This window comes from Haemaphysalis longicornis, unplaced genomic scaffold (assembly GCF_048455015.1).
Source record: "Haemaphysalis longicornis isolate Haplotype H1 unplaced genomic scaffold, Haemaphysalis longicornis Haplotype H1 scaffold_3, whole genome shotgun sequence".
Taxonomy (NCBI): domain Eukaryota; kingdom Metazoa; phylum Arthropoda; class Arachnida; order Ixodida; family Ixodidae; genus Haemaphysalis; species Haemaphysalis longicornis.
The window spans coordinates 105,698,475-105,724,705 of record NW_027526335.1 but is presented as its reverse complement, the minus strand read 5'-3'; the positions used below and the strand labels follow the sequence as shown (position 1 = coordinate 105,724,705).

The window sequence follows — 26,231 nt, the reverse complement described above, 5'->3', positions numbered from 1 at the left end:
TGATCAGTATGTCATTATGCACGAAAGACAACGTGATGAATGACTTATATCACTTCCAGCCTTCAAGTTGGGAGGGTCAAACAGAGTCACACAGAAAAGAATGCGAAGACGTTTATTCGCCGAGAAACAACAACACACGGAAGATTTCTTGTCACGACCAGAAGCCTCGGACAAGAGTTGGCGAGTGGATCGGGGACGGATGGGTGGAAAGACATCATGTAGAAAAGAAAAGCAAGTAAAAGCAGCCATGAATGTCTACTTCTGAAGTGTAGTCGAACAGAGCACCAATAACGTGCTTTCTGTTAGGCTTAGTTTTGATTGGATTCGTTCGCGGTGAACGCTGACAGCTGAAAAGCTCCACAGGAGTTGTTACGCACGGCAGAGTGCTCCAGTGCCGTATTTCTTTCAGTAACATGTAGTGCTGTATCGGCTGTCCCGCTCATGCGAAATAATGCCTTGTGTCCGACGTAAAATTCCTACTCTTTCTTATGGGTCGAAGTCCGTCCTCTCCATCGGATGAATCCAGCTTGGGGTCAACAGCTGGGTGTCATACAGCACTTAGTTTCGTAGAACTGAGTTCGTAGAACGAGATTATGGTGCCACGGTGGCTAAACTGAGCTTCCGGTCAGCTTTAGCCACCGTGGCACCATACTCTCGGCCGATGTCTGCCTCCGAACCTGAATCAGCGGGTTGTAACAACTTTGCTCGGGGTGGATATATTGTTACTCCCAGGCCAATCTGTCGGCTGAAAAAGTTACAATGTGCCGAAAGCAAAAGAGGGGGGTGCTTTTCTGTTCAGCACATTCGCGATAGATGATCCTCCCACTGAATGAAATATGAGATCACGACAATGTCCCTTATGATGTAGAGAAATGTCTTCTCTGTAGGTCTTCACTACACTGCGATGCCCTCCAAGGACCTTTCACGACCCAATCCAGATAGAGTTGTGCCGTAAGTTTATCGGCTGCCGCTTAGAGAAGACTTCCCTGCTGGGGCATCCTTGACCGAGACTGAAGTGCGGCAGGAGGCAAAATATCCTTCTTGTGGCGCACTGCACAGCCGTCATAACATTCCTAAGCTGGGGCAGACTTATACGTTGGCGGCAGATGTGAGCTGCAGCTCATTAAACCGCAGCCCGTCATCGCCAGTACTTTCTTCGATAGCTCGTATCCATTTCTATCAGTTACGAGTGCCTGAATTGTGACGTTTCAGATTTTATCGGATCCCCAAGATGAGAACACCCCGTAGGTATCAAGTAAATGAACTTGGCCTGACCTAGCAAGAAGGCTGTCTACCACCATTGTCCTCTTCGGCATGATGCTGAAGGACTAAACATGCCATCAGCCACTGGGCTCTCCCATTGAGATGCAACACACGTACAACGACGCAGCCGCAGTGTCATGGCATATGGTCAATGTTAGCGCTTCCAGAAATCATCTTCTTCACTGAGGGCCACGTAGTAGGCGTCGTTTGGCGCCGCCGAAGTTGTTGCGTTCTCGAGGGCTCCTTTGAGGTCTTCCAGGGCGGCGCGCAGTCCCGTGGCCGTCTCGGACACCTTTTGTAACACAGGAGGCACCCGTATCTCGAGGTCTGACGCCGCCCGCGACGCCAGGGACGCTGCGGACCGCAGCGGCTCGTACACATCCTCGCTGAAGACCCGAAGCCGGAGAACACGAGCCGCCGCTGCGGACTCGGCCAGCTCGGCCCGCAGGTCGCCCATCCTCCGGGACTGGGCTTCCAGGGAGTCCGCGCACTCGGTGATCCGAGAGAGCGGCCCTTCGGTTTCTTTCCGCACGTTCTCCGTCGCCTGGGTGTGGAGATTACGAACACACCTCACGCTGCGAGACCCGGAAAGCTGCGACTAGTTGTGCCCTTGTTTCAGATGCAAACTTGTACCACGCTCAATTCTAGCGGATGATCAAACAAACCTTTCCTTCCTTTACCCACTCTAAATAAAATTCATGAAATATTACTCTGGCAATTGCAAACAGGAACATTCGTAAACTCAGCCCGAATTCATTTATTTTTCCCCACACAGTACACTGCCTGATGTAAATTTCGTCCTTAACTAGATAGTCACCTCACCAACACACAATTCAAGAATGCGTACACAACCTCCCCTCCCCCCCCCCCCCTACCCCACCACTCCACCCGTTCCTCTCCTGAGCTGTGGGAGACACTTCACCAGCTGTCGGCTAGAGGACCAGGCCCTTTGGTGACACGGGCGAAGACGCCTAAGGCAACACATGGGTATCCGGACGAGTGTCTTAATTAACCCCACTACCGCGCTCATTAAAAATGTTCTCTTTCTCTTTCAAAGAAAGATGCATAGGTCTATCGGCGCCAATTAATCAGTAAAGATTTTGAAGAATAAACCTTACTGAACAACAAGGCGAGACGGAGGCTTCTTATTCAAGCATCGGACATGCGAACGTGAAAAACGAAAATTGGTGGTAACGGGAAAAAGATCACCATAGCTCGTCGCGTTAACAACAGGGCCTTTACCTTGCAGAACAAAACTGCGAGTTGGTCGCCATCAAAACCAAGTAGACGATATCTTTTCCAAGTTTCCGGGACTTCCAGTTTTCTGTCAAAATCCTTCTTTATCTTTCTTGCACGTAGTGGGCATTACGGTGCGCGTGCAACTCTAAACGTCTTAGTATTGTAAAGCGAAGCTTCATAAGGCCAGGCGAAAAGCAACACGGCGGTCCAGTGTACGTAGAAAGTAGCTCCGGTGTAACCCCATGCGCATGCGCAAAAAAAAACAAAAAAAAAAAACAGGTTGGAGGTGAGTTGGAAGTAACTAGGCGGGGGAGGGTATTGGCTGGGTTTATAGATGACGTAGCAACATTCTCGCATCTACCGACACGTGTAAGTGGGACGGCGCACCGGAAGGAGAGGAAAAGAGAATGACAGGCGCACCATTGGCTGTGTAGACAGTGACGCTGGCATTGCTCTCTCAGAGCAGAGCGCGCGCGCAGCGAGCTACTGCTTAATTAAAGCACAGCTCAAGCAACAAGGGGGGACAGGGGCGTAGGCGGCAAAGAGGGAGCAGCGTAAACGCAGCAATGACAAACACCTACAGCACGTTACAGCTTCGCGTGCATGGGCGCATTTTTTAAGTGCAGAGAACTTTAGGGGCTCGCCTTGTTGCCGTATAGCTCGCTCGATGGAGCCAAGTAGGGACACACGGCGTTCCGTCGTCGCGCCAAAACCTAGAGGCTTCGAAAGCCAAGCGGTTAATACAGTCATAAGCGCTCGATACTCGTGAACCGCTGGCGCTTGTCATACATCTCCCCGTTGTTTAGCGCAAAGAAAACTGTAGGTACATTGGAGGCAAAATATACGTAATGAACCAGCAGCGCCCGTGTTCATTTAGTCTGGAACGCTCGTCGGGTTGGTTCTTACGATAGTAAGGGAAAAAATGTGGCAGTGCAACGCCGGCACGTGCTGGAGGAAAAGCAAGCACAAAAAGAACAGAACTACCGCTAGCGCAGTTTCAGGCAGGGGGCGTGCGAGCACTGCGGAGGCCGGAAATTTGAAATGCATTGGGTGGTAGCAGTGAGCGGATAGCGGCGCTGCAGCCCATTATGGCGAATCACTGCCCTGCACTTCCGACAGCTTTCACATTGAGGGAAAAGGCTTTTAATTTTTTTTAGTTCTACGCTCATATTCCCACGACGTGTTCCTCCAATTTTGGTCTCTTTTAACCCTACCTGCCGCAGGTGCTTGGCGATGTTGGTCCGGGTGGAGCCGAAGAGGTCCGTGAATATCCCCCGCACCTTGTCGTGGCGTCGGTTGACGGGAGCGCCCGCGGCTTGGCCGTGGAAGTAGGGCGCAGCGGCTCCGGCGTTGGGCGATCGGTGGTTGTTCTTCAGCTCGACCGTGTGGCGGTGCAGAGGCCTGCCTGAGCTGCTGCTTCCCCCGCCGTAGCCGGAGACCGTGGAAGCAGCGGACGGGTGTTCCCAGGTGAGCACCGAGGGCCGGAGCAGACCGGAAACGCCACCGCTGCTCGGCGCCTTGCCTCCCACGATGACGGGCCGGCTCGTCTGGATGTTGACCGCCGGCCGTGACAGAAGCACCCCGCGCTGCTCCAGTTTGGCTGCGCGTATACGGTGCAGTCCGCACAAACACTTGGGTTAGATTTGCTGACGTGGCCACTGGGCCGAGAACTTTAACTGAGGTATTATGAGAGGTATCATAGTAACTTCCAGAATTAAAATCCGCGCTTTCACAAAAAAAAATCATGTTAAAGTCAATAATGGTTAATAAAAAAGCCGGCATGAATTTGTTACACGTAACTATCCTACGAAGTAGGCATAATTTTATCACCGTGACCATTTTTTATGCCACTTCTTTCTGGGCTTTTTTTCAGTTTTAATTACCGAAGGATGTTTCTTGGTATGTGTACTCGTGTGCCTGTATCCCCATACACTTGATATAGCTTTCAATATTGTTAAAAAGACGGTTAGGTTGGGGGAGGGCGCCTTCCTAGCATATACACTTACGCGTCTTTTTCTGCAGTGATCCAGCTGAAATTACACTTCTCCATCATTCACCTTTGTGGTGCGGCTCACATCAGCAGTTCCAGATGACCAATGCTTTTCTCCGTGCGTTATTATTTGCGTGTTCAAATCCGCTCAAAAACATCCATATAGCAGGCTTTATTCCGTACCACCCTATTTGCAAGAGCGATTAAATTAGGGACCGGCAGTGCAGCGGTAACGGGAAGATGAGGAGTGAGAGTGGGAAGAGGTTAGAGAGAGAGGAGGAGAGGATGAAAAAAAAGGTGTAGTGAAAAAAAAAACGGGGTGGGGGGCGATGGGGGGGAAGTGTCCCGTGCCTTCGCTCCCGAACTCAAAAGCCTTGCTAATCGGCGTCGTTTGTTAGGTTTTCCCTTCTTACTCATATTGTACGAACAGGAAAATAAACACCAGTTAAGTACTTAGTACCATCTTTGAAATTTCTCGTTTTGTTCGTTCCCTCCTGCTCCCGCGACGTCATGTCGAATAATCCGAATCAGCACCTCAGGTAATTAGAGGTTCCGCTTATAAATACGGAGAACTCTGTTCGGATCTGTTCCTCCCAGAAATGAAGCGGCCCGTGCTCACCGATGATGCGGTCCGAGCTGTGCGTGGTGTAGTTCCGCAGGTCGCCCAGCATGTGGCGGAAGAAGCGCTGCTCGTCCTTCAGGTCTCGCAGCTGGTCGCCGATGGACGCCAGCTCCGCAGCTCCAGCGTCGCCGCCGCTGGTCCCCGCCGGGAGGCAGCCCTGAGCCGTGGCGGACAGACGGAAGGCGGCATGAGAGTGGATGTCGGAGTGCTTCTTAAAAGCGTGACGTCCTGACTCCACTTTAGTTAACGGGCTAATACTAGGAGATTCCCTTCCTGTGCCACCATGCTGTAAATGCAAATAATTTGAAGGTTTCTATTTTTAAGGTATGTAAAAGAAAAAAAAAATATATTCTTGCGCATTTTCGTGACCATAAAAAAATCCTTTTAAATTCATGTTTGGGTAGTTTGGCACTAATATATTTAAGGAGGTTAATACCGTTGAATGTTACCATTAAATAGCATTGTCATTTTTTCATGTTTTTTGTTTCTAATTTTTTTTACAAATTTCTGGTTTTCTTGTATGGAGGTTACCTCTATTGACCACGTCTTGATTGAAGCTCAAGGCCGCCCTGTGCTGTTCATGTGCGTGTAAACCATACGTTTCTTGCAAGCTCAAAATACAAAACATGAAAACGGCATTCGCTTTCAACATGGTCCACAGCAACGTCGTTAGTCAAATTTTACGGTGCGCATAAAAAGCCTAAGGAAAAAATAAGTCAGATCGGCTGCATAACGTCTGCAGAAAACGCACCTACCCAAACGCGGGAAATCATCCTGCAGAAGCCTTGAGAACGGAAAAGGGAGGCAACGCAAGAAAAAAAAAACAATAAGGTGGTGCTTGAATTATGGGCGAGAAATTTTCGAAAGAAAACGAACGTTTCTGCAATGAATTGAGAAATGAGTGCTGGAGAGTAAACAGTAGAACTGAGGAGTAGCCGCGGCGTTGCAGTCCATGAATACCAAGGAGCTATTGGTGAGCGTGACAGTTAGTAGAAGCCAATTAGACTGACGATCGATGCTATATAAGCCGTATATCGCCTGGTTCGCCGTGATGAAGTATTTCACGAATGTTACTGTCTGACGTGACTGGAAGCTACAAGTCTTGCTTTCAAGTATGGACGTATGATAATAACAGGCAGTTTTCGAAAAGGGAACCCAGAGCTCGGGGCCCCAAGAAGTTAGTGGAATCCAAACGCAACATGCTCACGTACGACGAGTTTTAGTTTAGGGTCTTCTCCAACAGCCCCCCGCCGGCTTGGGTTTATGGGAAGATCTTTATGCTGCGTTGCGCATCATGTGTTGTTCGATATATATATGTAACGCAGGAGACATGGCGTCCGTCGAACCAACACCTTTCTTAACAACTTCTTCTTTCCGTCCACCACTATCGCACCGCACCGTCTCTTGGTGGCTAATCTCCCATTCCGGTCAACTGCCCTGCACCATCCATCTGCGGGACGTCACACACATATATATATATATATATATATATATATATATATATATATATATATATATATATATATATATATATATATATATATATATATCAAAGTTGCAGTCCTTATTGCCAGTGCTGTTTGGCGTTTTAACAGTGCTTTATAGTGCCGAATGAGGTATGATTGCATTTTTTTTTGCAGGAATAAATAATTGAAAATTCAAGTCGAGAAAAAGTGCGCCGTTTTTTCCGGAAGCGGGAATCGAACCCACAACCTCCGCATAACGCGTGCGGTGCTCTACCATTGAGCTAGTTCCGCCCTTAGCTCAACTAGCTCAATGGTAGAGCACCGCACGCGTTATGCGGAGGTTGTGGGTTCGATTCCCGCTTCCGGAAAAAACGGCGCATTTTTTCTCGACTTGAATTTTCAATTATTTATTCCCGCAAAAAAAAAAAATGCAATCATACCCCAATGTCCGCCACGCCCTCCGTGCGAAGAACTATATAGTTTTTTTTTGTTTTTTTACACAAGAACAAGTGCGTTTGTTTCCCTTTGGAACCAACCTTTCCCGTAGGGTATCCTGCCGGTCTGGGTGGAAAACGATTACTCAGTCCAGCGTTGTTCTCGGCCGCGGCGCTGCACAGAGAATGGACATAGAGAATATTCAAAAACGGTCAACCGACCGTTATTTTGTCGCGGTTACATACAGTGGAGTAGTCGCTAATAGCCACAACCACTAACATACGGACAAAAAGAATCTCACCAGGGGTTTTACGTGCTGAAGCTATAGCCTTTTGCTATGAAGCACGGCGCAGTGTAGGCCGACGAAGTTATTAAGACCACCTGGAAACGTTAAAAGCGTAGCGACACTTCGACGCACGGGCGCTTAGGACTTTTTTTAGACTTTTAGAAGAAAAACATCCTTCACCGACGGGAGCTGAAGTGCAACTCCTTAGCCACGGAGCCACAACGGCGGGCACAATTGCCAACATCATTTTTAACCCGTGAACTTGCCAGCTCGGACCCAAGTAAGCAGCTCTGGCTTGCTGAAAGGGCGAAGACGGCAGGCCACACCAACGGAGTCCTGGACTGAGGACCCCGCCCACTTACAAGCTCGATGGATCTGTCCAATAACGTTTTCTCCTCCTCCTCCTCCCCGTAAAGCACGTGTAACTACGAATACTAATTATTCATTGATTCTTACCTTTCCCGGTGCAGGGCTCGCTCAAGGCGTCCAATGGCCATGTCCATGCGGGTCAGCCGAGGCTCCATGAGAGTCACTTTGCTGACCAGAAGCTCCACGCCGTAACGCAGTTCAGACAAAGTCCGCTCTCTGACAAAAAAAAGAAGGGGTGGGGAAGAGGGTTAGAGTAATGGCTCAGATAAAGTGAAACTCACTCTGAAGCAATCGGCTTCTTAGATTTGCAATAGTCATATCCAAGCTGAGGATAAAATTTGTGCACTTGGCACCGACCATTATACTGTGTTACGATTTTGCGCACCGCAACCATGTTCGCGCGTCCTGCAAGTTACGAGTGCAAGGCTGCCTCGGACAGACCACAACATGCCGCAGAACGGCCGGCACGTGGGCGTTTCGCTGACGGTGACCCAAACTTCGGCGGCTGCAAACGGTGCGTGTTGAGACCTGAACCGGTGAGGCGGACCCGCAGCCGAGATCTGCTCTGCCCCCTCTCTCAGACTCAGCGTGCGGCGCTACTTCCGGCCCCTGACGAACTCTGGAAAGAGCGTTGTGTGTGTCAGTACATATTGCGTGCCGTGTGCACAAAAAGCACAGGGAAAGGCGCGCAGCCGTTACGACTATTGTGTATAAAACCGCCCTCTCGGCAGAACCTCCCTTTCGTTTTGTAGCAGCGAATCCCTGCTGTCACTCTGCTTGAGTCCTGTACGGTAACCTCGCAAGGAAGGGTATTGTTCCTGTATTGCTTCGGCTCATCTCTTGCCATGCAGTAAAGCAGTTAAGTTTGCCTTCAGCTTCTTGTCGTCATCAGCAAGGCAGCAACCTTTGCTGGCCGCTCACCACCACGCTAGCTCACATGACGGAGGCGACAGAGCCCGGAACAACTGGCATACTCTAGAGGGAAAAGGCCTGTGCTGTCAGGTACGCTCACACGTAGGCCTTACCCACGACATTGTGACTAGCCCCGCCTGCCACCGAGGAGTATCATGCACTACGGGAGAATGACTAATTTGCGTAACAACGCTACATACACCCAACGAGAAATGGAAAAGAGTACATATCCTCAGGGGTGCTATACTCGGGTACAGCTTAAGAACGGCAACGGAAGTTGCCGCTGTGCCCCATAACCACAGCCGGATGTTACTCCGCGCGGTGCAAGTAGTGCGTCATTGGGAATATCGTGAACATGGCATGAGCCGTTTCCGCAATTTTTTTGGACTTAATATGCTTATTAACGACTACAGCGACGGCAGACAAACTACGTGAGAAAAGGCAGGCGATATCAGACATTTATAACAATCTCTTTTCAAAACGCGTGCGAACGTTGGCATCCGGGTCCGTCGCGTAGGCGGAGTGATGCCGTACATGAGCTATTCCGTTCTTAACTTGTTCACTAGTATAGTGGAAGTTTGCGAAATTCGTTAGGTATAATCCCCAGCACCGAAGATCACCCGTGACCATGAAACGTCGTGCGGTCTCAGAACCTTGACATCTTTCAATGTCAGGTATCAGAGAAGCGAAGCCTGCGCTGGCAGTTGGCGCGTTGATCTTGGTGATCTGCTGCTGCAGAAGCTATCGGAATCTCCCTTTCGAGGGCCCATCGTGGTGCGTATCGCTTTACAGGCTGTTCTGCAGTTTTCTGCGCTGGTTGTGCAAGTCCATAGGAATCCTCGGGATGATTCTTCATAGTAACGGCAGAGCGAACATCAACATCGACAAACAAAAATATGGGCTTTACAAATAGCGAACATTGTAAAAAAGGATCACAAAAAATTAAGGCCGTATAAAAGAGGAAGAGACGCAGCGAATCATAAAAGCTCCGGTAGTCAGCCGGGTCACCTATATATTGACGACGCCTCTAACTCTCCCTGTCATGGAATAACTACTTATAATTATTTTTCTCTCGGAACCTACGCAACAACCTTGCACGGCTTCGATCTCTGCTCTCCCCACAACTATCAGCCATTTCGCCAGGCCGGGAACGGAAACATGAACGAGAAAAACAAAGAGCAAGATCATGTAGAGACCGCCCCTTGTCACCCGGAGATCTTCTTGTGTGTTTTAAAGCGAAGCTTTGTACGCCTCACTGATGGCGTTCGATGTCGCGTCACTACAGGAAAGCTAACTTTACACAATGGGTTTCACAAAACGATGACGATTATAAATGGAGACACACCAAGCGCCTAAAGAAAAAAAAAGCTTCCCATAGTCAGAATCACACTTGGGACCCTCGCGTTACGTAGCCGATGATGATTGTAGGGTTTAACGCGCCGACGCAACGCAGGCGATGAGGCGCGCCATAGTGGATGGCTCCGGATTAATTCTGACCGCCTGGGGATCTTTAATGTGCGCCGAAATCTCCTACACAGGGGCGTTTTTGCTTTTCGCCTCCATCAAAAAAGCGGCCGCCGCGGCCGGGAATCGAACACGCAACCTCGTGCTCAGCAGCACAACGCCTTAGCCACTGAGCATCGCCTCCTGTATTTTTACGATGCACTGAGCCACCGCGGTGGGTGGTTACGTAGCCGACGTCTATCCCATTGCGCCATTCCGATACTGTCGAAGCAGCTTTGCGTTTTAACCACCTTTCTCTTAGGAAAGGGGCTTCTGTTTTCTTGTTGTTCTTCTTTTCCTTACTACTTATTTCTCCTTTCATTTTATAGCTCTCCCTTTTTTTGGGTCCTCCTCGCCGCCCTTGAAATAAAATCCTGTGCACGCCACTCGTGGGCGACATTCGTGTTGTAGGTATATCCCGTTCATACGTTTTTCACTGGACCGGAAAAAACAAAACGTAAAAACCAGGAAAAGGCCACAGTGCGGAAACATTCGACTATGTGTGATCTGTGCCGGGACTAGACAAAAACAACGTAGCAGCCGGCCGGGAAAACGCAGCACTGCGGAACGTAAGAGCGGGGTTCTACTGTATAAGAAGGGGTGACTCATAAAGACTACATATACTTCCCTGCCTGAAATGAATTCTTTGACTCTGTGCACGACGATATCGGGCATGTGTTGCGTGTCTGAAGGTGGGTGTCGGCCAAGTCGTGAAGCGGCATTAAGAGCCTCGCTGTCTTCCTTTCAGTGATTTCCCTACACCCCCCCTAGGGGGTGTGTAGACCCCCCCTAGTTTTTCTGTACACCCCCCCTTGAATTCCCAAATTTCACTCTTGTCAGTCCTTGTATGGACCTCGTTCAGTATCGATCTGCGCATGCGCGGGCTGCCCGTCTGCTACTCTTGGCAGTAGCCTCGGGCAAAATAAACAAAAGTGCGCCCCCCGAGCTTGCTGTTAGCGCTGCACGTATTTGTTTCCTTTTTGTCGACAGCTAGTGGCAAGTTCGTATGTGCACACAAAAAAGGCTTTCAAAGGAAAGGGGCAAAGTGGTTTGAGGCTGACCACGCTGCGAGCACAGTGCTACCAGCCAGGGAGTAGCGAAAATGAAAAAAAAAAAAAAAAAAAAGAAAAGTAAAGGAAAAGGGGCGCTTCAACGGCCGCAGATTAGTCACGGAAACTTTCGCCTGCTACCGTGACATTCATATGAATGGTACGGGTGACGGGTGGGTGCGGGAGCAACTGCAGGACGAGAACATTTCGTGCACGAGTTCTCCAAAACCCAGATATTTTCCGGGGTGTGCCTTACTGCCATTTTTAATACGCCGAAGTGGAATACCGCGCGGGGGACGCAGCAATTCCCCACTCGCTTGAAGTGATTTTGGGAGTGACGTCGGGTGCCCAGGGAAAAATGGTCCAATGGAGGCAGCGGAAACGCGAGTATGCAGGACAGTCCCACGGTCGAGGGAAAGGGAAGTTTACTTAACTAGTTATTTAACTTAACTTAATTATTTACCTTAATTATTTAACTAGTTAACCTAACCTAATTATTTAACTAATAATTTAACCTAATTATTTAACTAGTGGGATAAAAAAACAGCTTTTCCAGTTTACGAACCTCCCCCCCCCTCCCCCAGAGCCATTGAGACGCCCCCCCTTGATTCGATGCCTGGGGAAACCGCTGCTTGTGATACGCCTGAGCGGGAGGCCTAAACGCGGAGCGCTAAAGCGTGATAAAGGGGAGCCAACGACGCACTTTTTTTATAGACGCAATACAACTGCGTCCTTGGCTGAAGCCGCTACACTTCTGAGGCCGTATGTCAACAGATCTGCTCAAATTGGCCTACCGCATGGCGGACAGCAAGAAGTAGGGCAGCAGGGCTTAACGTTCCCACGAAAAAAAAAAAAAAACATTACCGCGATTATGGTGCCCATGCACAGTCCGGCGGCCAAGAGCTTTTTTTCGGGCCAGATGTTGAATCGTGGCACCGAAAACAGAGAATAGCATAACCAAGAAAATATGTGCCATCGTTGAGATTTCATACAAAGCGGGTGCAATTACCGCAAGTGCTTCATGTCTTGCATATTCCTCTGGGAACGTTGTTTTTTAATCACCTCCCCGATTTTACACCAACCGGTGGCAAGAAATTGTCCTCGAAGTTAACTCGAAAGGGGAGTCAGTTTTGCTTCAAAATTGAGGCGTACTTGGCTCGATAGTTTACCTTGTCAAGTAGTAGTGCATGCAGCCGTTCACAACAACAAACTTTGGTGACAACCAAGAAATGCCCTGCTTCAATGCAGAGTGGATGGTTCTCTCATGGCAGCGGTGCTCGTATTACACTACCGCCGCTCGTCTGGGCAACCTACCGGCACAAAGAAAGCAACATTGTCGTGTCATAGCTCACCCGCTACATTGACGCAAATATAAATGTCACACTCTCTGCCACAGGTGTTTACTAAGACTAAAGAAATTGGCACAGCTTTTACCAGTGGCGCAAGGTTGGAAAAACATCAGAGCTGGCGTCCCCTCTCCCTTCGTCGGAGACCCGGCTGTTGCACATCACATGTATTTCCGAACGTGCCGTTGAAAGTTCTCCATGACTGGCAGGCCCGTATCGTTTCGTCCGCAGCCTTTCACATCTCTCCCGAAACGGACCGCGTCAGCATGCGCTAGAACCCACGTCAACCGGATTCGCAAACTCGACGTCTGTAGCGCGAACTCGGCGTCTGTGTTGCCCACTTCAGGCGCGTATGCACGTGAACTGGCGAGAAGAAAAGCATGCGAGAGATATCACGCCACGAACGTCGGGCAGAGTGTTCTCGAAGGTCGAGCTGGCCGACGCATTGTGCTCCTCACGGGGCGTACGCTTACGTGCGCTCTGTATTTTTCTTTGCATTTTTTGCGAGCTCCTCAAGTGGCGCAAGCTCACGCGCAAGCCTGGCCTACGCCGGGCACACCTCTCGAGGCGCACTCTGACCTGCACTCGTTATTTTAACAGCAGAGCTATTTAAGCTTATAGTCCCGCCGTATAGTGTTACCAGAAAAGAATACTTTTTTGTAAAGTTAAGTTCCAGCTAAGCCTGGGGACGACCGTACGACGCTTTGCCAATTGTGCTGCAGGAGCGACTAAATTTCCTTCCACATTTTTTTGTTTACTTACGTGTACGTAAGTATTTCCTGCGTTAATGGGTTCTAGAGAGCGCTGCTTAAACAACTTCGGTGTGAAAAGGGACCTTTTTTTACACTCCGCGGCAGTCACTCGAGCGCGTCTATAATACGCCTTGTGAGGAGCAGTAGCCATGAATCCTCGAATGGTACACGTGGCACTATGGCTATTGCAACCGAGGCACTCACTATCTACCTTATGATAACTGTGAATGAGGGTTAATGGTCGAACCTCATTATTACAAACCCCTATATAAAGCCAATTATCGGCTATAGCGAACTAAATACGAACTTTGGTTGGTCGTGCGCTTCATTTTGGTGTGAATTCTTCTATAACGAAGCCGAAACAGCGAGGGCCGCGCGCGATATCGGCTATAGAAAACAAATAATAGGTTAGCGCGAGGCTCTAAACCCGAACGCAGCATAAAAAAGGAAAATAAAAATAGAAGATAACACAGCAATTTTTAATAGTTTGTGAAACTAAAAAGAGAAGACGCCTTTTCGTGCGTGGACACTGCGTGGAACATCATCCTGCAATGCTGTGAAAAACCACCGGACGAAGATCACATCCTTCTTCAAGTAAATAAGAACGTAGGCCTGTTTTTTCAAACGAACTTTGTCCGGTTGTAATTTCACGTTGTCATATTCTGGTATACACTTACTTTGAAATGCCACAAGACGACAGGTAAGGATTACCTCGTTTATAGCGGGTTTGAAGCCTAGAATAATGTCTTTTGGTATCTACGAATATCACGCGAGCCATATTGCCGATTTCTTAGAGCCGATTTTTACCTCTACTGTTACAAGGAATATCGGATATAACGAACTAAATTACTACTGCCCCGTTATTACTTTGTTGTAATCCGTTTTGACTGTAGCAAGAAAGGCCAACAGTTTAGACCGCCAGTGAGGGCAGAAAGAAAGCAGTTAATCTCGTTTTCACGGTTTAGAAATTAGTAGTAAAGAAAGAAAAAGAGGTAAATTCGCGCGCCGGATGGGATCCGAACCGACAACATTCGGATAACGCGCCGAGTGCTCTACCAGTTCAGCTAAAAGCGACTGACCCCCGTTCTTTTTATAGTCTGCTTTTTTTTGTATGTGAGCGTTTTCCGCGTTCAGGGGTGGTAGCCAGCACCCCTCTGGCAACTGTGAGATGAAGGAGACCTTCTCTGGGTTCGAATCCCACCGGGGGGACAAATTTTCTCTATCTTCTTCCTTTACTACGATTCAGAAATTCCTGCTTTCACGACAAATGGAGAGGAACTATCTTTCAATGTGCTAACTTGCGTTCTTGACTGTTGGTATTGCTTTTCGTGTTTTTTTTTTAACCAATGACCTTGAAACGACCTTGCGGTAGCTTTTTGCTGAACTCTGTCTGCTCTGTACTCCATAAGGTAACGTGACCGACAGTGCATGCCACGCTGGTTATGGAGGAATACGCAGGAGCGTCTCTATTTTCCCGTTCAGGTAAAGTTGATAGACTTTAACTGAGGAAAATGCGATCACACGGCAACCAGGCCCACCGCGAAAGCAGCGTAGCATATGCTGTGGACTGAACGTGTGCTACCTAAATTTTGCTAACTAATGGATGGAGCGCACAATATTTTGCGTGCTGATCCTAATATACGTTCGCTGTAAAAAAAAAGGCAATGTGCCGGCAGCGGGATTCGAACCAGAGACTGTCGAGATGGCTCGTCAGTGAGTAAAGCTCACCAATTTATCACATCGAGGCTGTCCTCTCCTCGTTTGGGAGAACAGGAAAAAAAATCTGTCAGAAGTGGGATTCGAACCCACGCCCACATTGGTGGACCAGAAGCCTCGAAACCTCCACAGGAGGTAAGGTAGTACCTTGAGTCTGGCGCCTTAGACCACTCGGCCATCCTGACAGGACAAGAGAGCCGCTGATAGCAGTCAAGCCAATGTATGCATTACCTGTTCTGACGATACGGCGTTGCTCCCTTTTGTAATCAGGACTGCCGCACGTCACAGCAAATGAATGCTAAAAGATATGCATAAAGCTTCCAGGAATGTCCAGCCTTATCGTTATCTCTTTGCTCGGATGTAGTCATGGGTGTAATCAGATGCGAAGCGAACAAGAATTTGCGAAAATGCCCTCTCGTTTCTTCCTTTATCTGTTCCTGTCGTCCCGCTCTCCCTTAGTTCAGACCACGAATCAGCCCACCCCAAAGAGCATACTGCTATGCACGACTTTACTCGCACCAAGGACGATTTCATTGATTGTTTATGAGGTTTAACGCTCCGACGCTTCTCAGGCGATGAGGTGCGCCGTAGTGGAGGGCTGCCGATTAATTTCGACCGACTGGGGATCATTACGTGCATTGAAATCTCGAACACACAAGCGTTTTTCCTTGCCGCCTCCATCAGAAAAGCGGCCCCCGCGGCCGCGAATCGAACCTGCGTGCTCGTCAAGGACGATTTAGATGGGTCTCCTTCATTACTTACGGACGAGCACCGAGCGCAGGCAGTTTTAATAAACGGGTGTGCATCAGCGTGAGGGCCGAGAACCCCAGGTATGCTTCTTCTTCGTATCCGGCTGACCAGTGCACTGCATGCTTTAGTCGTACCGCGAGCTAGATCGAGCAAGGGCAGTGACCGTTTTGTTACTTGCAAGAGGACAACTGTAATGATGGCACGCCACTTGTTCGAGGTTTGATTTTGCTTCCCTGGTACCCTCTGCCCTTTAATTTGGTGCCGACTCACTTGTAAACAAATACTGAAATCTTTCTGGGCTGCAAAATACCGGGAAATTCGCAAGACATTTCGCAGCGTGATCCCATTATCCTGTTTATCCTGTTCGAGCTGTCTGAGGGGCAGCTAGTGTAACACGAAAATTAAAAAAGAAACTTGGTGGGTTGCTCTTACCAAAAAGCTCTGGCGTCATACGCGCAGCACGGTGCGGATTTTCTCTTTATTGAGAACTTTCCTTTCCATGCATATTTGAGATAATTTCAATTAAAAATACAATTTCTTTTACCGTGGCATTGAACAGTAAGTGAATATGTGGGAAGGTGTCTCGACGTCTTCATAATTCTGCTTTTGAGACTTCCTCATGTTACAACACAGTACACAACATAGCGGCTTCTCGATAACGGCGCCGGCGGACAAAGCTGGCAATTGGGCTATTCTCCATAAAGATAAACGAATGATGCACTTGGAGCAGATAATACACAAGTGAGCAGGTGCTTCCGGCTGAAAAAAAAGCCTCCCCCTTTGCAGGCCAGCAAAGTACTTCACAAACCCTTTTGCAAAGTGCTCAATATGTAACAAGAGGGGTGGCGCTGGCTGTTTATTGCAATTATCTTGCAGCAGAAGTATGACCCAGTACCCTGAATTATGAACTGTTCGAGCAGCCTCGGGATCTGCATGCGACATGTTTCAGCACTCTGCCATATTTCGGATCCGTCTAAAGTCGTATTTTTGCTTTTATTACCTTAAAGACTACAGCAGGGCAGAGCACTTGAACGCTCAAAGGCACCGCTTGTCTTCCGGTGCTCCTAGAAGCCAGAGCGAGAAGTCACGAAAATGGCAGCGCTGTTTGGATATCTCAGAGCAATCCTATATATGATACTAAGTTTACAAGGCATTATGAATTGCGTGCCGGTATAGCGAAAGACATGTGGGAGAGGAGGTAGCTAATTAAATTATAGGTATCGGTGTGTTCTTTTGTGACAGAGGCCGGAAAGCATAACGCCAATTCGCATACTGAAGGTTTATTGTACAAAATATTTATTATAACCCCCATAAGACCTCGTCTTGTAAGCCTGGCGCTCCTCCAGGCGCTGAAGTTTGCGGTTAAATTAATTTGAATGATTAAATATTGTGCTATCTGCAGCCTCAACGTAACCAAACCTGAATCCGACACTGTTTTGGAGGAGAAAGCGCATAAATAACGGGGTTAAAATGAGTTGGAAGTGGCTGAGGAACCTCCTCCACTTCGATAATAGCGGCGGTACTATCGTCACGTATTTGTGCTGAAGTTAGGAATTTACAAACATATTTGTGCTGAAGTGAAGGATGCGTTAAAATCTGCGATATCACATACTAAGTTTTTGCATCATCTGCGAAAGTACCTGTATTTTTCCTCAAAGAAATCGAATTGCTGAGCATTCTTACCGGTGAGTGTTTGTCCGGTTTGAAAACTCGGTGAGGTGAAGCTGTGTGCTTCGATTTCCTCCGTTATTGGTTGTGCTGCTGTTGCTGCTGTTGTTGTTGTTAATTAACGAGCGTACCTTGCCTAAAACAAGAAGCGGAACGCGTGAGGCTTGAAGGTAGCGAAGCTGTACGCAAGCTTCTCGACAATCACGAATGTTTAAGTCTACGATTTCACCGATTTGCTTCTTCGCGGCCGCAACGACCTTCACTTCATCATTGTGGCTCTAAGTGTGAGCTTCTTTCATTTTTTTAAAGTGATAATCATTGGAAGTCCCATTGGAGGTGCGTACGCTATGACGCGTCTTTCTCGTTACGGGCAAGTGTTGCCACAATTACGGCGAACGCTGCAGTATTTTTTGGCCAATCTTGGCATCCCTCCTTAAGTGGGTATGCTTGGCTTGACGAACGTGCGCAGGGGACGCTGGGCGGTCGTTGCGAGGCACGCACACACGAGCGCTCAGCATTTTCTATGGTTTTGTTAACTTCCGGGCGGTCGCCGCGAAGCCCGCGCTCACGTACGTTAGCGCGCTCGGCAATTTCTTGGTATTTTTATCTGCGGACACGAAAAATAACGATTTGCTAAACAGCTTCGCCGTTAAAAGAAGCGGTGGAGAGTCTTTTTGAATACCTCTCGCATCATGGGTGTGTGAATATATTGTTTGTAGACTTTTTTTTTTTCAGATTCTATGTGGGCGTAAATTACATTGCACCTCGCGAATGTTCAGGACGATTTTGCATGAAATAGCTGGAACTCTGCGCATTTGTAACAACATGACGTGATCGTGCCTTCCAAAGCGCAGAGCTTTGTAAAGCATCCTCAGTTCGTCAGTATACGAACATGCGTGGCAACTATACTATAAAAAAAAGTTTAAATTGTTTCCGCTAAATGTTTTTTTTTTTTTAAAGCTGACGGCAAAATGATATCAAAAGTACTGTTCAAATCTGCTATCTCGTCTCAGACGAATGGGGTGATGGTGTCTGGTGACTGAATTTTATGTCTGCATTCAACATTTCCAAGTGCTGCTCCTCACCCTTAACAGCACCGAGTGATCAGAACTGCTCGATCGGGTGAACACGATCTCCTCGAGATTACTTGTGCATCATGCACAAGGCTAATACACCTGACAACATTATCAATGCAGAGGAGTTACCATAACATCCATTTTGGCGCACTTAGGCAGCCAGCCTACTTACGTTATCTACCTCCCTTGCCTTCATCTGTATCCCCCTCCCACCCCCGCTATTTGCTGTAAAAGGGGCATAAGTTCTTCTTCTTTTTTTTTTTTTTTTTTTTGCTCATCGGCCGTCATCCAACGCTGGGGCTCGCTGCATGCGCCGATCGCAGAAAGTGCCGCGCGCAGCAATCGGGCACGACGTTATGCCCAAATCTCCCAGAAGCAGAGGGAAGACCCACAAACACGCGTATACGCACAGGGCTTGGCCGTCCATCCCCTTGTGGTCACCGCTCCGCGTCGAAGGCTTCGGGCTCGACGTCGCGGCCGCCGAGGGCTTCGACGTCACAGAAGTCCCCATCGATCCGTCCACTCCACGATAGCACGTCACGGAGAGCAGCAGTAGCAGCGGCGCCGAACGCACGACACTGGCGGCCGTAGTGGCTCGGCGGAGATGCATCCTGCCCGCAGACAGTGCGACAAGAATCACGATCGATACGGCTTCCGCTCACGTAATCCCGGAGTTAGCTATGGATGCGTTGAAGGAGTGTGGCCGCGGAACTTCTTCTTAAGATCTAGCCGCCTGCCTGGACGAGGATTGCCCTTTTATACACTGGAGCGGCCGTAAGAAGGTCCTCCCGCGCTGTTGCGAGGAGAAGAATGACCTTGATTCTCGTCGAACACTCCTCCCGCCCTCCGCAGCTTCCTTCGGATAGTGTGAACACACATACCCCTCTCCCGCCGTCGCTGCAGTACCCCGGCTTTTGTCCCGGCCAGTGGTGCGGTGCCCGCTGGGTGCCCCGTGCAGGGGAGGCGCGTCGCGTAGAAGACAAGACGCGGGAATTTACGAAGTTTCGTCGTGTCTTTTCTTCGTTTTACTTTTAGTTGTCTCTACGGGGGCATGCGCGACGTCCACCTGGAGCGGAGGGCGGAAACTTGCTGTTCTTTCTGAGCCAGGGACTTTTCAAGCGGAGATGTCGACGCTCTTCCGTCCGTGTAACGCCGAGATTAGATCGGCGATAAAAGAATTGCAGGTGGCCCATTAACTTGGAACTTGAAATACGTTTCGGTTAATAGGCACCTTGACTACAAGAAGAGCATGTACCGAAGCTAAGCATTAGACAAAAAAAAAAAAAAAAAAAGCTGAGGTGTTCCGTGCTTCGTTAGCGACAGGTATACAGGAGGCTGACATTAAGTCTGAAAAGCGTGGCATCAGGTTCACTGAATAATAAAGGTATTAAGCATCGCCGAGCGCAGAGATTAGTGGTATATATTCTAAAAGGAGGGATTAGACAATATTATCTGAGTAATAAGTTTAACTATTAAATCAATAACAATAAATGGTTGGCCAAACTGTAGCGACAGGGACAGCCCAGCGGTAGTGTATAATATATGTAGGAGGGCGGGGGGGGGGGCGGAAGCTTTTCGCTGTCGCCCAAGCTACTTATAGTCCACTATAAACCAATGAGTTGCGCTTGTCGCGTCGCTCGCCAAAATCACTCCATGTGGTTACCCCCTCATTCTTTAGCGGGTGCCGTTTATTGCCATGCGAACGCCTACATTTATTTATTTATTTGTTTGTTTGTTTATTTATTTATTTATTTATTTATTTATTTATTTATTTATTTATTTATTTATTTATTTATTTATTTATTTATTTATTTATTTATTTACTATGTCTTCCTTTTTTTCTTTTTTCCTTCCTGTCTGTCTGTCTGTCTGGCTGTATCGGGCTGGAGCTCCTCCTGATAGAAAAAAACCAAACTGAAAACCTAGTGAAACTAAGCCGCTTTCCTTTGAGGCCCCTGGGCCGCATTCTCGGCTGGCCTTTGATTATTCCGTTCCGGGAAACTACAAGCAGGTGAAAAACAGGCGAGTCTATCTAGGTCTCCCAGTATGCTTATTCGTTTGCGCAGTCCCGCTGCTCTCTACACGCACGGCGCCACAACATAGACAGGGTCCGGGGACGCCGCCTGTGTCCGACATGTGTAAAGGCCGCTCTCCTCCGCTGCTTTGCCCGAATTGTATAACAGCGCCTTTCACGATTCCCAGAGGCACCACTTTCCGCGCCGATTCGGACGCCCTCGGCTCCGCTCGTTTCTGCTTCGGTGGAGCGGAAACGACACCGGGATCCTCAGCAGCTCGGCGAGGAGACGCGAACCTTATCGGCTCCGCTGCACGGGTGCGCGACGAAATCTGTCCGCCTTCGGCTGTTTTACTGGGTCAAAATCGGCGCCACTATGCTACGTGTCCGGTTGCTTGGCCGCATGTACGCACGTTTTCGACACACAACATACATGTGTGTGTGTGTGTGTGCGCGCGCGTGCGTGTGTGTGTGCGAGAGAGTGTGCGTGTATGCACTCCTACGTCGGTTGCTTAACAGCAGCCAAATACGGAACATTTTCGCAACAAAAATTCACTTCCCTTCCATTCTGTGGATGGGTGACCAGCCAAGTTGGTCGCAGTCATAGGAGCGCACGAAGCTAACGTAACTAACTAACGTAACTAACTGAATAAAACGTGGAAGGACCAGAGTTTTATTCTAGCGGAAAAACATGGCGCTATCCGCTCCCCTCCCGTAGAAGACCACGAATTGCCAGCAGTCGGGAATTCATGCCGGTATATGATACACTGCAATGGGTTTTCCGTGACGACATCGGGTGCATTCATCGCGAACGTCATGTCTATACAAGTTTGCCGACTCATTGTAGGCATCTTACTGCCTGTGTAACACACCTACCCAAACCGCTCGACCACGGAGGACTGCTTCCAGGTCGTCCTGGCCCGAGAGACGACCATGTTTAAATGTCTGACCAGCACAACGGGCATGTCACCGGTGAGCGCGTGAAGCCCGGCTGCGCCGTATTTCTCCCCCCTCCACCCACCCCCCACCCCTTAGCCCCCTCATCCCATCCGTGCACGCATAAAGAGCGACCGGTGATGTGCGCGTGCTTCGACGGGAGAGACACCAGTCAAGACGTGGCTCTGGAAGCCCGTCAAGAAGGCCACACAAAACACTACCTCTGTAGACGAAACATTTCGGTTCTACACCTATTTTCCCGCGCACGCAATATGAGGAAGCCGAGACATATACATCTTCACTATAAAGAGAAGACGTAAGCAAAAGTAAGAACCTCATATGCAAGTACCGCTTGCACGTGGGATTGTGTGTGGGACAAGCAAACGGGTGTGGACCTATCGTTTTTTTTTTTCTCGCGTGTTCCAAATAACGGTATTTGGTTGCCTTGACCTAGGTTCGCGCGTGCGTGCGTAAGTACCGCTTCAGCGGCTTCCCCTCTTTCTGCGTAAACGGTTGCCCTCTGCGCCGGCCTGCTCACCCCCGGTTAAGTGTTCCATTGTGTGCTTCGCCACAGCCTCGAACGTTGTCTATTTGAATAGTGGCACAAACGGGACGCATTTGTGAGGCTGCTCGACGCAGTAGAGGTCGCACAGGCTGCGCATTCCGAAAAGATTAAAGATGAAACACAATCTAGCAGCGTTGTACACAAAAGGAGCGCGTAAGTGAATGACTACGTGAGATTCATAATTGAAATTAAACGCGTCATAATCTCCCCTCTACCGAACGTGAATAAAACCTGGTGAGGGGCGAAGCATGCAGTGTGTATTCTTGGCGCCTCGGCGTTTTTGCCGATGGGGATGAAACCGTTGGGGGTAAACGTATACAGCTTTACTGTAAAAGTCTCTTTTCTTTGAAGCACGAAGCTCTCTAGCGCGAGACGTAGACGAGTGTCCCGGTGTTTCTTTAGTACGTGTTACGAAGCGCTCCAGGGCGAGGCGTAAACGAGTGCACCGGTGTTTTTTAGTAAGAGTTACGTTCTAGCGCGAGGCGAAAACTAGTTTCCCGGTGTTTTAGTACCGTGCCTACATGAGACGAACGATGATTACGGCGACGACGGCGACGACAGGAGACGCCAAGCCCCTAAGGGGTGTGACGCCTAAAATTCAGAGCCTTCCACAATGTGAAGGCGGAAGTCAGCGAAGTTGGTGGTTTTTGTCATATGTGGTTTGGTTTTGCTTTAATGAACTTATATATTATCGTTATTGCTCACTTCGGCGTTCCAAGCGGGCAAGTTGCTCTTCATTCGGGGGGAATTTGCAGCTACTCTATGACGCGGAACTTGAGGTGTCAACAGCGGCCACTGCATGTTCTGCGGCAGCGGCTTTCCATTAATGTTTTCGCGCTCATGTGGGCTTGTGTAGGCGCCGACGGTCGTTCAGTTGCCGCTGTTCTTCCTCCGAGCGAATGAAACGCTTCTGTCTCACAAGGAGTTAGAAGTGCAACCACAGAACAGGGAGGATTTGTGCAACTGCTGATAACGGTGCTAGCGTCGTTGTCAGCCGATCGCGCAACGTGTGAAAGAGGCATCAGTTGTGGCGAGGGGCATAAAACTTGCGATAGGTGCGTCACCGGTGGTGATGAGAAGCGGAGAACGGGCGCTGACTAAATTGTCGCCTCCGGATGAGAAACCCGGGATCCTAGCCATTTAGGAGAATAGCTGTAAAATCTAAATCACCTGGGATTCAGTAACGTGCATCAAATATACGGGAATTCTTGCTTTTCTCCGCCGTGCCTGAGCGGCAGGCTTTTCGAATCAGTGATTTCGACCATACGACTGCTTACTGGCATACACAGGGGATGGGATAGGGTTAGCGTAACGTTAAAGGGACGCCGAGGAACGATATTAAAAAATTGTCCGATCACTTTATCCCGTATATGTGAACGGCGTAAAGCCATAGATCAAATATTTATTTCCAGGTATTGTACCCGCGTGTTTTGCCTAGAGAAGTGTGCTCCAGGGTGCCATTTTTGTGGCACAATTTCCATTGCTTATTGCGACAAGGACTGGGACGATAAATTCGGAAGTTCGCGCAGTGTCATCTACCTGATTTAGACAGAGTTTACTCAGCTGAAATGGTGCCTCAGCAGGGACAACGGTGCAATTAACCAAACGTCTTACCATAGGTTGGGATCACCCGTCATTTTTTGTGCTCTTAATCAAGCTTTTTAAACATTTGACCACACAAGATTAGGCTCACAGACATCTGTGAACATACCTGTACTTAACTGCCATCGCTCTACATACTGGGACAGGGCACGCACAAACCTTGTTTTCACCAAAACGCACTTCCACGAAACTACAGAACAGATTCGACTATGTCGCTATAGGTTGTATTCACTGGTGAGGCACGCATGCAGGCAACCATGTGAGTGTGCCGTCACTGGTTACGGCGGGCTCCGTTGGATGGCGGTACTTGTCCGTGATAAGCACATGATGTCTGTTGGACGTTGCAAACTCTACCCCACCGACCGCAAAGTAATGCCTCGACTCCAAATAACATTTTTACATGTATGTTAACACCACCGCTGAGAATTGGGTTGAAACGGAGCAGACGACGCACCACGTGCGGGTGCAGTGGCACAAGCTGCACCATGCCCGTGGCGCTTCGGCCATGTCTGTGGCCGTTTCCAGTGTTGCCAAGCGAAGAAATTGACAGTTAAACTTTTCAGTGAATACCATTTATAGATTTCAGCATCATAGCACTGGCCGCGTGGCGAGATAATTCTGAAAATGCAATAGATTTTACGTTTTCTTCCGTGCTAGTGGACAACAGTTCAATTAACGGTTTAACGTTCCGAAATTACGCCCGGGCTGTGAGGTGTGCTGTAGTGGAGGGCTCCGAATTACGTTCGATTACCTGGGTATCTTCACGCTCGCCGAAAACTGAACACTTGCCATTTTTGCTTTTCGAGTCCATCAGAAGAACGCCCATCGCGGCCGGGACCGAATCCACGCCCTTCCGCTCAGCAGAGTAGATAACTGTTACCGAGTAACCCTGTGACATGTCAACCGTACACGCGATATCCCTAGTGTCCCGTGCAACAAGAGTAACGAGAAACTCATCCCACTTGTTCTCAACCTGTCGTCTAGCCACGTATCCGCGTAGCCTTCCTTCCGAAATTCCTGCAGCAACAGATGATTGAACGGTTCAACCAGAGAATAGGGCGAAGCGTGGCCCTTCGTTCAAAGCGTGGTCTTTCGGTAGCTGCCGTTCTTCGTGACGAAGGACACGCCAGGGGAGACACTGAGCTACATAAACTATAGGTACTCAAAAGAAAAATATAAAAACGAGATAATGGCGGGAGCTGCTAGTCTCTAGTAGACAACAATAGCCGCCGCCAGAGGTCATGACCTCCGCGGCGCAGGCGGTAATTGCGCGGACGAAAGAAGCGCACCCTAGAGGCGTAGAATGTCGCAGTGATGTGAACCGTATTGTGCGGGAACTGTTCCAGTTCCGGTAGAATGGGGTTGCCCAAGTCGTTCTTCACGGTCAGAAAAAAGAAAAGACCGCTTCGGAGGCATTCCCTTTGTTTCTAAGTGACCTTTGTGTCAAGATTCCAGTCTGCTTCGTATCGTTTAAAATATGTTTGAAGTTCATTATTTGAACGGGCGTTTGAGTTCTGAATGCCGCACTCGCAGGAACGCGTTCAAAGAATAAGAAAATATCTTAGTAACCGCCGTGGTGGCTCAGTAGCTAAGGCATTGTGCTCTGATTCCGAGGTTGCGGGTTCGATTCCCGCCGTGGCAGCCGTTTTTTTGGTGGAGACGAAATGGTTGTGATTTTAGCAGGCGTTATAGATTCCTGCGTGGCCAAATCAATCCCGACAACTTCACCGTAAATCAGCTCCACTGGCCGGGTGTAGCTTATGGGCGTTAAACATTCAGAATTTGAAAAAAAAATATCTTTGCTGAGTGTTTTTCCGCTACTTTTCTCGATCCTGTGTGCGCAAATTCAATCATGGGTACGTTTCCCTACTTGAATGCGGCGTCAACAAAAGTAGCTACCGGGTTGACGTCCATATTCTTACTAGGTCATTTAGGTACGCCGAAGAAATGGTTGCTAATAATCCTTCTCTTGTATTTAATTTAAATGCACTTGGATTTTTGATTGCATTTAAATGTACACGTATTTGAGTGTACATGTCTCTACAACTAAAGGAAAATAATTTCGGCAATAGTTTATGATTCAAGCAATATCTCAATAGATTCATTTTATCAGTAGGTACGTCAGCATATATGTTTTAGAATTTCCTCCAAACGCGTTACTTGGACCATCTGACGAGATTTTAACAACTTTCAGTGTAAAAAGCTATTAACAATTTGGGTCTGCAGTCAAAGAAATTCCCACTGAAAAGCTTCGAAAGAAACAGCACCACATTTAGAATCTCCGCCTTTCCATAAGGCCTTTGACCAAGCAATACAGAACACTCGGTTTCGTAAACTGGATTCCCCGTGAATATGTGGTACGGCTTTGCTCTAAACGTAAAGACACCTGCGATTTACACGGCAGTACGTTCGGATCAAGAATTTTCGACTCTAAAATGACGTATTGATGTATTTCTGCTGTCAATGACTCATGGAAGCATGCCCTGGTGAATAACATTGGAGAGTTACATAACTGACGATGCCACCATACAATCTAACCGACATTGTGCAACCTACCTGGAAGACGCCGGTATTTTTCTTCTCAGGAAAGTGAGATAAGCGAACACTACACCGAGAAAACGACAGCTAGGATAAGTACATTCCTCAGAACATTTAAGTCTCATTGAAGGTGA

The 26,231-nt window shown here is 48.5% G+C and overlaps 1 protein-coding gene and 1 non-coding gene across 2 annotated transcripts; both read right to left on the bottom strand.

The window, feature by feature from the left end:
- Positions 1–123: 123 nt before the first annotated feature.
- LOC144175360 (uncharacterized) lies at positions 124–18,953 on the bottom strand. The gene is made up of 6 exons (XM_077704441.1): positions 18,853–18,953; positions 7,758–7,886; positions 7,117–7,189; positions 5,112–5,271; positions 3,717–4,102; positions 124–1,807 (listed from the first exon to the last, which is right to left on the bottom strand). The coding sequence occupies exons 1-6, from the start codon at positions 18,951–18,953 to the stop codon at positions 1,418–1,420; spliced, it is 1,239 nt and encodes a 412-aa protein (XP_077560567.1). The 3' UTR covers positions 124–1,417.
- Positions 15,017–15,133, bottom strand: Trnal-caa (transfer RNA leucine (anticodon CAA)). Its single transcript has 2 exons — positions 15,096–15,133; positions 15,017–15,062 (listed from the first exon to the last, which is right to left on the bottom strand). It is a non-coding gene; the product is annotated as a tRNA-Leu (tRNA).
- Positions 18,954–26,231: the final 7,278 nt, after the last annotated feature.